The sequence below is a fragment of the Lepidothrix coronata genome, unplaced genomic scaffold (assembly GCF_001604755.1).
Source record: "Lepidothrix coronata isolate B3197 unplaced genomic scaffold, Lepidothrix_coronata-1.0 Scaffold167, whole genome shotgun sequence".
Taxonomy (NCBI): Eukaryota; Metazoa; Chordata; class Aves; order Passeriformes; family Pipridae; genus Lepidothrix; species Lepidothrix coronata.
In genome coordinates this window covers 1,350,052-1,366,703 of record NW_016690347.1, presented here as the reverse complement: position 1 = coordinate 1,366,703, position 16,652 = coordinate 1,350,052, and the positions used below count along the sequence as shown (strand labels likewise).

Sequence of the window (16,652 nt, the reverse complement as noted above, 5' to 3'; positions counted from 1 at the left end):
TTTCTTCTGTTACCGAGGTTACTCAGCCAAGCTGAACCTGCTGTGAGGTGTCATCAGGGACTCCTGTCATATGCTGGAGTAACTCAGTGACAGACACAGTGATGTACCTCCCACATAAAGACTGAAACATATAAGAACCCTGCCTGTAAAATGCCACAGCTACTTTTCTGAATCTAAAACTTGTTACCAGTCAAAGAACTTCCACTAAAAATTATTTGATTTGGGTTTCAAGTTTTCGTCTTTTCCTGTAATGTAATTACAAGATCTAATTGCAGGAAAACAATTTTTTTCAAAAATTTCTGAGGAAAATTTTCTTCCTGCCAGCTTAGGTGCATACTTGTAATCAAACGCAGGCAAGTTTTTGAGTAGAAGAGAGGTGGGCATAGCGGCAGAAGAAATAAGGACAGGAGCTGAATGATGGGCCCTGTCTGTGTGAACCTGTACTTCTGATGTAGCTCCTAACAAGAGAGTTAAATATGCCCATAATATGAGATCCTGCATCACATCTTGTTGCTCTCGAGGCAGCTTCAGCAAGAATATAAAAACCAGATGGATAAAGGTGCTAGTAGTTTAATAATTCCTGCAGATGATCTTTCCATTTTGAGGAAGAAGCTTTCTGGCAGGACAGTGTTATAGGGATTTATGCTGTCTTGCAGAGGGAGGGCCTGAGGCTGCACAGCTGCCAGCCTAAAACATTTCTAGATTTACTACTGGAAATTCACTTAAAATTAAACATCAGTGACACCCTCCCCCAACAGAGATTAAGAACAAAAAAATGTCAAGTAGAAAATGTTCAGGGTAAAGAGAAAATTGTGGTGCTTCTGATTAAAATCAAAATCGAACTCTCCCCCATTCTAGCATTTCAGAAAACCTTCCAGCACACATCTGCCTCCAGTTTCCTCTTTGTTGATTCGGTCATCAATTATGAAGAGACTTTTTGTTTTGTCTCAAAGAGCCGCACAATTTGAAGCAACTGTGGTATCTAAGATGGTTCTGCCTAAACCAAACACAGAGTCCTTTATGGCACAGAGAAACTGGATTGGATTAAAATAAAAATATCCAAAACCAACAGAATTTTCTCTCTAAGCTGTTCTGAGGGTTATTATAATGTCATTTTCCCCCGTGAAACAAATAATACACAGACTTCAAAAGCCCTGAGTGTTGTTCTCAAACAACAGAAAGTAAATGAGATTTGACATCATGATTTATGATGCTTCCATTCCTTCTTTTTAAAAAAAGTGAAATATGTTAATAATTAAAGTCAAGTAAATTTGGAATCTTCTGGCTCCTAAAATATTATGACATGTGCTTGCTTAAAAAGCCCTCTAGGACAACTGTACAATGACAGCAATTGCACTTGTGCCTTAAATGTGGTAGCTTCCTGGACATATTATTACCTCTAATTAAACCAGTGGATTAATGTCTGTTGTTATGCTCTCTGCTGATAGCAAGAAATTACAATGAAGCATCTGCCATTCATCTTCCCTTTCCAACAGAGCTCTGTCAGTGTCTGCTGTTGTTGCTACATCACATACTACTAGCTGGGGACTCAAATAATTTTTGCTACCCCTTAACTTACTTTCAGATCCTTAAAACTCCTGTCATAGGAGCAGTCCCACGGTGATTTTAATTGAATAGTCACATAATGTCTGGGTGTATTGGCAACTCTGTTTGAGGTCTCCAAAGCAAAGCCAAGTAATACCAGTTTAAAAATTATTTTATTGTACGGCAGATACTGATCCAAGCTCGTAAATATAAAACTCTGGAAACCCATAGGTAAAGAAATTAAGTTCCATTAGAAAATCTTCACAGGGCAGTTAGAGCTGATGGAAGTAAAAGTTCTGTCTTTTTCTTAGATAAACAATGACCTGTCCTTGACAAATGCCTGTCTTAACAATCGAAGTGCCAGCGCACGTTCTGGGACTTTACAGAGCTCCCAGTCATGTACCTTAACGATAAATTTGTCTTACTACTTTTGTAGAAACCTGAAATACAGCTCATGGAGTGTAAATGCACAAGCTTCTCTTTAAGAGGATGTTCATGACTTCATACATTATTTTTTAACAAAAAAAAGACAAAAGTACTTTTATCTGTATGAGCTGTCTTTACATACTGTTATCTAACTCTCTGAAAGACACTGAAAATAGCTGTCTCTTCTGTCAGCATGGCAATATGTTTCTTCTTATGATAGTGTTATACAGTTCTGATGTCTGTTTATTGCATGATTTTTAGATGAAGAAGTCAATTCTAGTCCCCTAGTCCTTGCTTTCTTCTAGAAAATGTCTACTAATAAAGTATATGATGCCAGTATTTCTAAGTTTCTCTCATTAACAATCTCTATTATAAACCAAAAATACCTCAATAATCATTTTTCCTGTATATGCATGAGTAAAATGTGAGGATCTTATTACTGTATGTCAATAAACAAAGCTCTGCAATATGAATAATTCCTCTGAATTAAGTGTTAAATTAAATTTGCTCTGTATTAATCTGTAAGATCAGTGTGAAATCCTAATCTAGACTTAAAAATTATTTTACCTTAAGTTTCAAAAAGGACAGATTTCTCACTGGACTAAATCACATTTGCCATTCCCCATAAACCTGTCCTTGTTTGAGTATATAAGACAAAAGCCTGATAGTTTTAGGTTGTACGCACGTGTACTGGAAGTAGGCAAACAATACCCAGAAAAACACATACTTACAACTAGTCATAAATTATGATTTATACACCTCCTAAGCATCCTCAGTTAAACCTTAACTGGGCTGAATGGTCCTGAAGGTAATTTATGGATACAGAAGCCTGCATGTTAGAGCAACTGCTGGGTTGAAGTCACAACAGGTGTTGACTCTCTGGGAAGGTTCAGAGAAGCAGGTAATACAAGAAGAGCAGATTAGCCAAGTTAAACACCCACAGCAGAGGCCCCCATGTCTGCACTCTATATGCTTTGGAGGAGTTGGTTTGGACTACTCCTAATCTATTTCCATGGATTAAATGTCTAGCAGCAGCTTGAACACTCCCAGAGCACCCACCTTGCTCTATTTCATGTGAAAGTTGTTCAATTTGTCCATTCCAAGGCTGCTTCACAATGCAAACCAAAGTTTGCAGTAACTTTGGATAGAATCTCAAAAACCCATTCCTGAGATGACATAAACACTAATGCATACATACTCTTTGCAAGAAGAGGCTATAGAGTACCCTTAAATTAAGACTTCACAAAAGCAGTGAGGAAAATAATTCAGTTAACAAAAAAAATTTTCTGCAAATACTTTTCTACAAATATCCTGAAAACTTAGAACTTGATCTTCTGTTAAAAAAAACCAATAAATTATCTTGCAGATGAGGTTGATTAACCAAATTTTCTATTATCCCTATACTTCAAAATTTAGAGCTTTGAACACCATGAAAAACAATGACTGTATTCAAGAAGTAAGATTAATCTCCTCCAAATGCTCATGTTCACACTTCGGTTTCTTGCATAGTCAATGGGGACAAATAGGCACCCTCTGAGTAGGATTTCTCAGACCTGTTTTAGACATCTATTTTGCAATGAGTCTGAAGGAAGTACCTTTTTCTTGCTCTTTTTAACTACAAAAGGGAAGATTAGATGAAGGTTGTAGACTTTAAAATTCTTTCAGATGTTTATGGACATTCTATCAGATGAATTGCATCCCAACTGTCTTCAGCATTATTTCATCTACAGAGTGAGAAGAATGCCCTGTAAGGGAATTCCAGTAGGAGCACTCTCTGAACTTTTCTGTAAGAAATACATTAGTCTCTTGACACAGCTATCTGCAATTCAGAAATTCCATTTCTTGTTGCTAAATTGAATTTCTATCATTTGCTACCAATATTCACAGTCACACTCCATGACTTCATAAGCCCAGAGGCTCAAGTATTTGGATCAGATCAGGGCTTGAGCATGCGCAGTGCTAGACACTGTGACTGACCCTGGCATAGGAACATATTTCAGCCTACACATTTTTGGCTCCAGTGAGAATATGTAAATACATGCTTAAGTAGTTTGATGATCAAGGGATGATCTAAGAGACCAACTTAATGCTTTAAGAAGTATGAGACATACAAGAAAATAACAGATTATCATTAGAAAAGATAATTTATTATTAAAAAATAAAAAAAAAAAGAAGGAAAAGGAAACTAAAACCATCAAGGAAAGCTAGATACCTAGGTAACAAGGCCAAAGAAAAGCATGATTTTGATTTGGTAGTTTTCTTTTTTATACTAGAGGTGAAAAAAAATTCCAACAAATTCTATACTCCCAATTCTCAGTAAGAGTGGTAAAATTATTAACAGCGTTTCCGAACAGAAAAATTTTTAGCTCCAGCATATGAGACAACCTTTATAATACAGAATGGAGAAGACCATAGGAAAGTGCATTCTTAATCTGAAAAGTTTCTGAACATGTACAGCCAGAAACTGAATGACTGAAAGCACAAAAATTCCATGGCTATCTCAGGTATAAATCACTCTTACTAGGAGTAGCTACACAGTAATCTATAGGAAATTGCAGAGACTGGGAAATTGCAAGGTATCACCAAGTGATAATTAAAGAAACAAAGATTAATCGCTAGAGATGAGCTCAAACCACAAATTATAAATTTGAACCATTTAAATCTAAGTTTGGAAAGTTTACATCTGGAGATTTCACTATACTTATGGTATCATGAAGGGATGGTTGCTGTAAAACTGAATAAGTGTTCCCGTATCTGCTTTGGTCACATCACTAGATCTAATAATTTCTCATTTCCCCTTTCCCATCTTCTGAGAGAACATTATTACAAAATATGGTTACTCACAACAATTTTCTGGACTGCGAGTACGTTGGGTAAACACAACCCACTCATAACAGTTTGGACAAAGAAGATGAGAAACTACGTGAATGCAGTCCGTGTTTGGGCACGAGGTTAGGCATGAGGAAAAATAAAACTGCTAGAAAGCAGAGTGAATAGGCACTTGAAATCTATTTTCCAACAGGGGATCAGCAATAACTCATGTGACAATTACCATGAAATAACATATGAGATCATCTCAAGTAAATCAATCAAGCCACTGTTTCTCTGCTTTTCTAAGTGCCTAGTTAAAAATAAAAAAATAAAAAAAGTGAAATGTCTGTGAAACAAAACTCAGGATTCTTCCGTGTGTGCTCCCTGAGATCAAGGGCCTTTTTCTTACCCTCCTGGAGCCATACCAGCATCTGTCCTTGTGCAGGGTCAACAGATGGAAGAGAGAGCACTTAATCCCAACCTGCACTACCTTTATTTTGGTTGGTAAGAAAAAAGTGGGTGCTGTGGGCTTTACCTGTTTCAGGGTGATGCAAGTTCAGAGTTTAAATTTTCACTAGATTACTACATAAATGCACAGCAGAATACATTCCTTCTGTTTGCAGCATGCTTTGGACAAAAAGGGAGATACTTGGTTTTGCAGTCCACTAGAATTTGCTAGTATTTGTATCCATGCTTTGAGTGCAGTTGCTGGATAGGACTTGGAAACCTGTGTTTTTTTTCTAAATGTGATATGTGTTGCGATTTCAGTCAAGTCAAAAAGCTTTTTTGATATAAAGAGAAGCTGAAGAGTCAGGAATTTGGGGTATTTTTAGTTGAGGGACTGGAGGGTCTTTTTAATCGTCTCTTGAGCTTTTGAATCTCAACTGGATCTTGTGGTCCCAATGAATGGCTTTTGCGGATGTAGGCAACACAGTAACACTCTATTCTAGAGAAAGCCATCATGCTGTATTTACATTATATAGATGGTGCCAAATCCTCATTACTGCATTTCCTACGAGTTCTCTGACTCCCCCATTTCTTTCCTGTACCAAGCTCAGACATAGAATAAAACTATATATGGTTCAAGTTAATGTTTATGGGATAGAAACCAAAAATCAGAAATTACATTTAGAAAAGTATTTTATATGCCTACTCAAAAGGCCAGAGCCAGTTTTTGTCTCCTTCAGCACCCTTCTGAAAGGTAGAATACTGCAAGACAAGTGCTTTCAGTCTGACCTGATTTACAGGACAGAACAGGATAAACCAGTGGTCACTGTCACTCAGCTACCAGGCTATACAATTACCTAAAATAGTAATTAGATCAAAATTACTGGAATAATAAGATGTTATTAGAGAACTGCTCTTTAAAATATACAAAAGGCATCAGAATTTTCAATTTAATTTATCTTTCTTTGCTATAGTTTCTTATCCAAATTAATCAAATAGTCATGAAACTAGAAGCTGGATTTAACATTTACATTCTTTGTGGTTTTAGGCACAAATCTTATCATAGTAAGGACAAAGAGTTCCTACTCGTTTAGCCTGAAACCATAACACAGTGATGAACTGACACAATGATGGCATGCATACACTTTAAGGTCCTTGACAAAGGATTTGCTGTTGTGGCCTTGTGCCCACTGGTTTACCACTTCTGTCTCCAAGCAACACTCTAATGAAGGCAGCCTGGCATCTTGGCCTTCCAGATAAAGCATGGGGCAATGCACCAAGTCTTTGGCTTGCTCTGTGCCACCGTGGCCAAAAAATAAGGAGCATTCTTGGAGAAAACAGGTGAGATTTAGAATGTATTGCATTTCAGGAAGAGACAATAAACTGGGGAAGAGGTCTTAGGTGACATAATGGAGCAATAAGCCTCTATTTCCACTGTGGTAAGGACACAGAGAATCTACTTTTTAAAATTCATTTACAAGCATAGTTGCTTGTAAGATACTTGCGGTATCAGGAATTGTTATTTTTAAATTGTGTTAATATACTGGAATGATACTTTAGAGAAAAAAGGAAAAACTGTTAGAAGTTATTAGAAAATCTCTACTGTTTGTCTACTCAATTGGGTAGAAGAACTGCAGTTTCAGAAGTCCTATGTACATAATGTTGTTCTCACCAGAAGAAATTGTTGGTAGTGAGACTTTTGTTGGCAATTAGAGATGTAAGTGAAAAGCTTATAACATTGACCTATAAGTTTAGATTTGAATTTATCTACATTAACAGGTTATCAAAAGGATACATAGCGTATATCTTTCTGTATGCATTCACACTGTTGCTTTTTAAAGGGAAAAACCTGCCTCTCTTCACCCTGTGTAGCAAACTGATCATGGAATAGAAACCTGTCTTTTTGTAGCAGACGTCTTAAGCCTCCCCCTTTCAACCACTGTGAAGTTCTGAGTAATCCTGATGGGCAGTGTAGCAATGAGCATAGATTTCTTTCTAGTTACTATAGATTTTAGATTGTTTCCCCATAAACATATTGCTTAATTTTACGAAAACTAATTCATGTGTTTCTTTTCCTCTCATTTGCAGAGATACAATACTTAAGTCTGCATAAGGTCAAGTCTTTGAATGACTGGCATATTAATAGTCCTTATATTGGGCTATTTAGAGCACCATTGCTCATGCATGCCTATCAGTTTCACCAGAAGTTTTGCGTGTGCAAGAGTTATAGGGTCACATTTCAAATGATGTCAGTGAGGGCTCCATGAAGCTTTGCAAAGCTGCAGAGCTTAGCCAGTGCAGAACCGTTTGACTAGATGTCTCATTTCTTTTTCTCCCTCTACTGCAGGGCAAATTGACACATGTAATTATTTTTCAATATTTTTTTCCCCATTAAGTTATACAGTTATTTGCCTGATTAGGTTTCACAAAGTAAATTTTAATAGATTTTTTTCAGCTGCCAGTGAAGGTGAGTTCAATAGTTACATAAGGCAGAGGCCAGCCAGCCAGAGCCTTGCCAGTACCCCTCTATCCTGGCTTACAACACAGTTGTTATTCCAGTAATGTCTCTCTTAAGCTGTGGCTGCCAACTCTGTTCAAATGTGTGGTGGTTTTCTTCTGTGGGCAAAGAGCCACCAAGAGTGAAGCCGAATCCACAAAACTAATTTCATGGCCAAATGCCAATTCCTTTAACTCTAACTCTTCATAGGTAATAAACAGTGGAAGTAAGCTGTAAAGCAGCCTTTTTGTTTAGGGGGATGAGTGAGTTAGGCACCTCTCTGTGATGGAATCTGAAGAGCTTTGTTGTCTCAGAGCAACGGAGTTATGTACTAATAGTCTGGGGAATTAAAAAAAAAAGGTGGCACGGCCACTTTTTTTTTTTAATAACTGCTTTTCTTCTTGTATTAATTTTAAATGGCTATTTGTGAGGAAACTACTTTTATTCCAAACAAGGATTCATCTGTCTGCTTTTGCAAGGATTAAGTCTACACCAAAAGGGAAACAAACTCAGCCGTATTATTCCTGTCTCTGTGGAATTTACAATAATGAAAAGAAAGCACCTCAGCCTTTTGCCATGGGGCATCTGGAAGGCTTGTGTTTTCATCTTACTAACCAGTTACTTAAGGAGGGCAATTCATATTTCCTCTGGAAAAATTTCTGCAGACATCAGAGTTGACCAGCATGATGTGACTTCTTCAAAATCTACCCAGCATTTCGTTAAGGAGTAAGGACTAAGTCTGGCGATGAGGGATTGGTTGCTGAAGTAACAAACTAGATAACTTACATTTATCATCCATCCCCCTTATTTCACTATCATCAGTAAGGTTGAACAGATGAAAACTGATGGGACCATTTAATTTTGTATGTGTTATGAGTGCAGGTGTCTATTTCCTATACAGCATATATAAGGACAACTGTATTTATTCTGTATAAACTGGTATTTATTTATACACTGAAGTTTCTCTTCCAGTTGGCAGACCTTTTCCCTTCTGTATTAATCCTAGAGCCTGATATGGAAACTTATTCTTTTCAGGATAAATTCTTAAAACTCAGTGCTCTGCCACGTAGAGGTTACTGAGTTAGCTAGTTAAGATGTGGGAACTGGTTAAGTTGGACACTTTGGACACTTCCAAGCTAGTATGCAATCCTTCCCAGCAGAGTTAATTAGCTTAGGCATCCAACCAGCAATTTTCACAGCAAACTAACTCAATTATCTCTGCATGATATGACATTGTGTCATGTCTGAGCCCAGAATATGTCTGTCTGCATACGGGAAAAATGACCTTCGCGCTGTGCCATTGAAAATAGCAGAGGGTGCTCTAGGGAGAGGGATAGTTCCCTTCTGCCCTTCATAATATGAATTTCTGGACTAATAACCACATAGGGAGTACATTGCTATAATCTCAATTTTTGTGTTAACTATAATTTTTTAAGTCAAAATCATTATAAGTAAGGGGCATGAGGAGTCCAGGGTTCTAACTTCCAGAATGTAGCATAAAGGAAAAGATTTTTGACATCCCATTCAGCATTATCTAGCAATTTCGTCATGGCCAAGTGCCCTCACTAACTTGATAACAGCTCCAATTTAAGCAGAATGGTTCAGATTTTCTTACTTGCCCTGGAAGTGCTGATGAGCTGCCATTATCTCCAGATAGACTCAGAGATTTAAGGAAAACCTCTGATAACACATTTATTGACAGTGTGGTATTTTTATTATTTGTATTACTATAGAACTTCAGTTACTCATTGTACTTATAATTTTATTCTTCTTGTTCCTAAGAAATAAGGAAGCACTTATCTTCCCATTTTTCAAAGGATGGTGGATGGGCAGGGTTTAAAGTCTTATTCAATGCAATACTGAGGAAAGCTGTGATAGATTTAGGATCCGAATACTGGTCTTACCAAAAAGCTAAGGTGGTCCACTGACTGACTTTCCTCTGTGACAGTTATAAAAGTTGTGTTTCTTTAACTAGTATAACATATTGTCCTGCTTTGGCTTGGATAAAGTTAATTTTATTCTTAATAGCTGATACAGTGCTATGTTTTTGATTTAGTATGAGAATAATGTTGATAATGCACTGATGCTGCAGTTTCTACTCGGTAGTCCTTACTCTAAGTCAAGGACGTTTTGGTTTCCCACACTCTGCCAGTGAGTAGGTGGACCAAACTGGCCAAAGGGATATTCCATATCATAGAGGACCACGATCAGTAAATAAAGCTCTATGTGTGTGTGTGTGTGTGTGTGTGTGTATGTGTGTGTGTGTATGTGTGTTGGTTGGGAGCTGTTGATGGCTACTTGGGAACAGGTTGGGCATTGGTCTGAGCAACTGTATTGGGCATCACTTTTTTCTCTTGGGTTTTATTCCTCTCTCTCTTTTTCATTATTATTATTATTATTATTATTATAAGACTTTATTCTGTTTCAATTATTAAACTGTTCTTGTCTCAACCCACAAATTTCACTTTTTTCTGATTCTCCTCCCACTGCAGGGGGGAAGTGAGCTAGTGGCTGCATGGTGCTTAGTTGCCAGCTGGGATTAAATCATGATGCATATAAAAGTGTAAAGAAACAAGCACAATATAAAAAATAGGAGGGAGAACATAATTTTATGTAACAACTTTAGTACAGATAATTACACTAATCCTAAGCATATCTTGGGAAGAGCACATTGTTATTATCTATTAAATCCTTAGGAAACACTGTGAAGTGACCATTTAATTTTGTCACTCAAGTTATATTTTACAATTGAATTACAAATATCCATCACTCTGATTCTGAAAGATGAGGCTTTAAACTGATTTTGTGCTCTTAATCTTAGATTGGGTGATATCTAGTCAGTTCATTGAAAAGTTACCTCCTTTCACTATAGGTACTGTAAGCATTTAGGCATTTATTTATCTATTATTTACTATTTTCTAGCAGGAAGACAGGAATAGAACAAGACTTTTACTGCAAACCTTCTTCCTCAACCTTTATAGAAAATGAACCTCATCCACATAATTCATGTTATCTCAAGGAATGTGGACTCACAGCAGCAGGCCTGACATCACTCCTAAAAAACTTTAAGCTAACCCAGAACCAGTAGTATAACTCAGATACACATATTTTCTGACAAAAACAGCTGCTACCATTTTAGAGTAAAGCTTGATAATATGCAGTGTCAAGTATGGACTGATCTTGTGTCAAAGATCCCTGAAGAAATACAGTCAGTACTCCAGACTCCCGTGTTTCATTTTGTACTAGAATAATTATCCTCTTGCAGTTGCTGGAACTTGCCCTCTAGATTTCTGTTAGCACTGTGTCGCTGTTACAGTAAATGACAGCGCAACTGTTTCAGCACATTTCAAAGAGGGTGCAGTCAAGAAAGATGTCCCTCTCTGAAGGCACATGGTGTCTTTGTTCACTAGTTATGCCCACAGACATTAATGTCAGCTTCACATTGATAAGTGACAAACTGTGTCATGTTCTCTCAGAAATTCGATTCCCTTCTCATGACACATTCAACACAAACTCTTAGACCTTTCAGGTTGCACGGTTTCTGGTTCCCTACAGAGTTCATCATGAAAGGAGAGGTACCAGAGTGGACACCCTCTGGCTTTACAGCACTACCAGAACCACACACATTTCTGTGATAAATAGAGATAGTGGAGTTTGTCTCCAGTAGCTGCCCTCAGAGCAGCTACAACTTCTACTGTGTTTCTGTTTGTTAGTTTCTATTTCCCATACCTCTTACAAAGCTGTTCTGGAATATCCAAATTGCACTTAGAATAGTTTAAGCTCTGTACATGATTTGGAATACTTTGGGGTGAAATGTAAAATTCTATATTATATACTGTAGTCCTTAATTTGTTAGAGACACTGAAGAATAATAATAGCAGGCGAAACACTTTTTAATACAAGAGATGTAACTTCTGAGAGTCAGTTACATCTTTGTTGTGTGCTCTTGGAGTCATTTTTACATTCCTAGCAGTTTCCTTACACAGCACAACATATATTCTCATTCTTGTACATGTATATACTAAAAGACATAGATAAGAATATATCTAATGGAAACAAGATCTTGTTCTTCTCACTGCTCCTAAAGAATCATTTGCATTAGGGAGGATGTCAAACTCCCGCTTTTTGACTGACTTGTTATAAAAATGCCAAACCAAATGATGAACCAAACCCATGCAGAAGGTTATTTTTTTGTTCTCCTCTCTCCCATCTCTCATTTCCCCACCCGATGCATAATAACAATTGCATGAATATAACATCCTTAGAACTAGAGTATTAGGAATTCAATTGTATTTACACTGTAGATTATAATTGGCATGATAAAGGATCACAAGTGTATCTTTTCTGTCAGCTTGTTCCATTAAGAAGGTCTAACCATGGATCATTATGGCCCATTGTGTCAGTTCATCTGTTGGGATCTGTGCACTATAAGCATGACAGATTTCTCTGCAGCAATTAAAGTCTATTGTGACAATAGGATTTAATGAATATAAACAACAAACCACATAATCTGTTATTACAGAACACAGCTATGCACCCAGATGGAAATTAAGTTCCTAGACATTGCCAGATGCAGTTTTAAAAATTATGACTATTTAAATCTTCACATTATTACATGCAATGCTCTAATTTGCAGCATGTATTTATGACCTGGCAGGTCAAAGTCTTCAGAACTTAAAACCTAATCCCACAAGAGTTCCATGATTTCATTTTTTTCTGACTAAACACTATCTTTTAGGTTTTTAGACACTTACTCCCTGTTTTCCACTGTGATCCAAGCTGTGCTGTTTATGTTTCAGTACTAACATTGGAGATGAAACAAACAACCACAATAAAATCGGTCACGGAAATTAATGAAACATAGCAGAACCTTCCTGTATTGTTTCTAAAGAATAGACATTTCTACTTAATACTCATTTTTACAAAGCTAAACTGGTGCAAATCTGAAAAATCATAGTGATTGAAATTTTCTTCATTGATGTAGCTCAAAGTCTGATCTAGAGACTTTTGATACATGCTCATGAAATTAATACTCATTTTCAAAGTGCAGATTTTTAGCTTTTGAATATGAGTTCTGGACTTTAGTACATCAGAGGTTGCAATTATAGTGTTAGTACAGCTATATTTTCATCTGCATATGTACACTACTGGAACATATATTCTTTGTTTAAATAATTGAAAGTTCATATAAAGAATATATTAATGAGGACTACACATGGATGAGCTATGTAGATGTCATTGGGAATCGTCATGGTCATTATCATGTACTTTTTAGAAGAAATCCCCAATTAAACATATTTCCACACACTTGTATTGAAAAGGGAAAAGACTCTTACCCTTACCTAGCATGCAAACACATTTGGCATTCTGATCAGGACTATCAAATGAGATTTCTCCGCACCTCTGGAAAAAAAAAAAAAGGATATATTTAGTTAAAGATAGTATCTGTGACAGTATCCCTGTCCTCGCCCTCTGATATCTCTGTTTATGTTTTGGAACTAGAGACTTTCAAAGACAGATTGCAAAAATGTCAAAATGAAAATATTTGCAAGTAGCCAAGGTTTGAGAAAAAAACGGACATCACTAATGTGCAAGGATGGGTCGACACTGTATCCCATGCTGCTCACCAAAAACTCAAGGTAACATCTATTGCCTTGGTAACTATGTCTTAAGCTACTGCCTGATCCATGTTACTGCTTCAGACCCAATTATACAGGAGGCCTCATTTACCACTGGCAGATATTGCAACCCTCTTCAGTATGCAGATTTAGTTGTCACGTGGCTGTACCCTACACAGGATCTGTGAAATGATTAATCTGAAAACAAAACTGTGCTGATCAAATAATTTGTATCTCTGTAAAATGAACTTATTTAAAAAAAAAAATCCTCAACTCCTAATTATTTATTAAGCAAAGTTGTCATTTCACAAAATTTGAACTCTCCATAATACCTTTGAGTAAAACTGGGTTTTGTAAGGTGAAAATAATTTGTGTTTCTATGCTAACATGTTCTGTTAATGAAAAATAATATTCACATAATGTTCACAGATACATTTTCAAGGCTGATGTCTGTCCCTATCATCAAGGATGATTCTCTCCCTACACAAATCCAGTCAAGGAACATTATTAGAGTTATGATCAGAATACAGGAGTGTTGGGTTGTTTTCAAATACTATCAATTCTGATTTTATGCAGACAGGCCTGTCAGTTTAGCTGCCAGGAGAAATATAATTGGTGTGGCTCATGGGTCTGATCCAGCTCTGATTAAAGTCAGTCAGTGTACAGATCCCACTCACTTCAGTAGTGGTTCCTTCAGATGCTACAAAACAGATTCAGTTTTGTATCACTACACTCAAAGTTCATGACAGGGGCTTAAGGATAGCCTCATATTTTATGGGTAAAAGTGGTCTATACTTCATTTTCTACATATTTATGGTTTTGATATCTATGACCAAATAGGAATAAAAGCACAGTGAGTCAAGTTTAGAGAAATCACTGACAGTTGTCCATTTCCCTTCCTCCTCCTTTCTCCCTCTTATGCACTTTCTCCTTTTCAGCACTTATGGTGCCATTTCTTTTTAGTTAATAAAAGTGACACAGCAAATGTGAAAACCTACAAAGAATCAGATAAGTAAAAAGCTCCAGAACTTCAAAGAAGATAAAACACAGCAACAGTTTCATAAATGAACAACGCTTTTGGAACTCCCTGTTCTTAAAAAAGCCTTTACCTCCCTCACATCAAAATAAACACAAATAAACAAACAAAAGTCCCACACAGAGTCTTTTCATATATCAGTACATCTAAAAAGAGTAAACAGACGCCTGTATTAACTTTCCTAGGTGGGAGCACATACTACTGAAAGATTGCAAAAGAAAAACATCTTGTATTTCAAAGTTAATTTTATGAATGCTTTTATACTAGCTCCCTGTCAGGAGAAATAGGAATAAAATATTTATTCTTCTAGGAAGAATGTTAAGGTATGGGCATCTTTTCACAGAAATCTCCCAGCTACTTCTTCACAACCACAACATACTTAGACAAACACAGATGTAAGGCAGCATGTCAAAATTCACTGCCCACTTCACCCCTGGATTTATTCTGCTCTGTGAAAACCTTTGGTTATTTTTGATTCAGTCCCTCAGAAGTATTGTATATTCCGGACATATTTATATAAACATTACATTTCAGACAGGCAAATAGTGTCTTACAATATCTAACAATACTCACCAGTCTTAGTGTTATGAAACTGGGAAAACAGCTAATGTTCCCCAGAGTCCACTAACATCCCACAGGATCCATTGTGATGATGCATGAACTTTGAAAACTTTGCAAGTAAGATTCAGACAACTGTATATGAACTCATAGTCTTATCTGAATTCCCTTTATGCCTACAACCCACAGAACTGTTTGAAAATCATGTTATAACAGTCAGCCAAGGAGATTTTTTGATTTTTTTCACTGCTACCACTGCAGCTGGAAATACCAGGAGAAAGAGCTTCTGCAACAATTTAATTTCTGTTGCCAGTAAAAGTTCATAGCTACGCATTAATAGGATGAAAAATAAACTGTTACCAAACTGCCTAGAGCATCTGAAAAAGACCTAGTTGGATCCTGGATGTGTAAAATGGCACAGAAATACAGCAGGAACTCATTTTTCCTCATCCAAAAAATAGAGTTGTTTGGGCATTTTTGCTGTTAGCAAATGTTTTCCATGAATAAGAAGTAAGGAATGATTTCAGGATTTAATCATTAGGATTAAACTGAGACTTTGCCATCAGAGCTATGAATTCCTGCCAGGGCTGGATAAGTTTCTCTGTCCTTTTCTTGGCCTGGCTTACTTCCTTTCCTGGTTTGGGTTTGTTCTGCCTGCTTGTACATTGGGGCTGGTACTGAGAGATGTGGCCAAGAGTGTCTCCAGACCAAATACATTTCCAAACTAGTCTTAAAGCAGCTGCTCCTTCTCTCCTGAAAATGTCTAAGTTGGCAGTAGGGTCAGTAATGGATCCATCAGAGCAGCAAGAGGCATTTAACATTAGAGACTGGTTATTCTACTTTTTAATTTCAACCACTCAGAAAGCAGAGAGTGAAGAATAACCCTGGACATATCTGCTGTATGTAAGACGATCGATTGCACGTGTGTGGATCACCAAACGTGAAGCTTGGGGAAGCTAAGAGAGAACTGTGACATCTCCTTTAAAGACTGTCTAAACAGCCTCTGGAAACTGCTGCTTATAAGCAGCACTAGCCTTATTCAGAGGAGTCAGGTCTGGAAGAAATACCAGTTTTCTGTTCCCATTTTAGAGAAACACACATATCAATGGTGAGCTGCAAAGACCAAACATATAATCCAGTTAGGAAGAGCAATGAACTCCTGCAGAAGACCTGCCTCTGAACTGAACTTCTTGAAATCTATGATGAGGTTGGATTCATAGTTCTGACCTATATTTAAAGCTCATTAAAGTTCCAAGATTTCACTGTCTAAAAATACGATAAATCCCATTACCTAAATGATCTCTGAGTTTGAGATACTTTAAATGTCAATTTGGGCTTCACGTCTGGGACTAGTACAGTACTGGCTGGACTGACTCTGTCGTATGCAATCCTGGATGTCGGGCTATTAAGTTTACGAAGGCAGCCCTGCTGAAAATAATACCACCAGTGTTCAATTCCCCTGAAATGTGAGATCCTTTGCTGTTGAAAATCTTAAAACACTGTTGTGTTTTGAAGTGGTCAGATTTAACAAAGAAATGGGCAAATACAAGTAAAATTCATCCCTCAGAGTTTTCATTATACCTTTATATATTTTGAATAACTAACTCTGGACTAGACTGATTTTTTCTCTTTCTGGAGAAAAGGAAAGGATAGTTACTTTCAGTTAATAATATTTTCAGTAATAGAGATATATTTCCACATAGGATTGCAGCCG

The 16,652-nt window shown here is 36.9% G+C and overlaps 1 protein-coding gene across 2 annotated transcripts in view; it reads right to left on the bottom strand.

Moving 5' to 3' along the window:
* Positions 1 to 16,652, bottom strand: part of PDE7B (phosphodiesterase 7B) — a 174,449-nt gene that overhangs the window by 102,600 nt on the left and 55,197 nt on the right. For both annotated transcript variants that reach the window (XM_017829704.1, XM_017829705.1), the window contains exon 3: positions 13,069 to 13,129. In XM_017829704.1, coding sequence (XP_017685193.1) covers positions 13,069 to 13,129 — 61 coding nt within the window. The remainder of the gene's footprint in view (positions 1 to 13,068; positions 13,130 to 16,652) is intronic.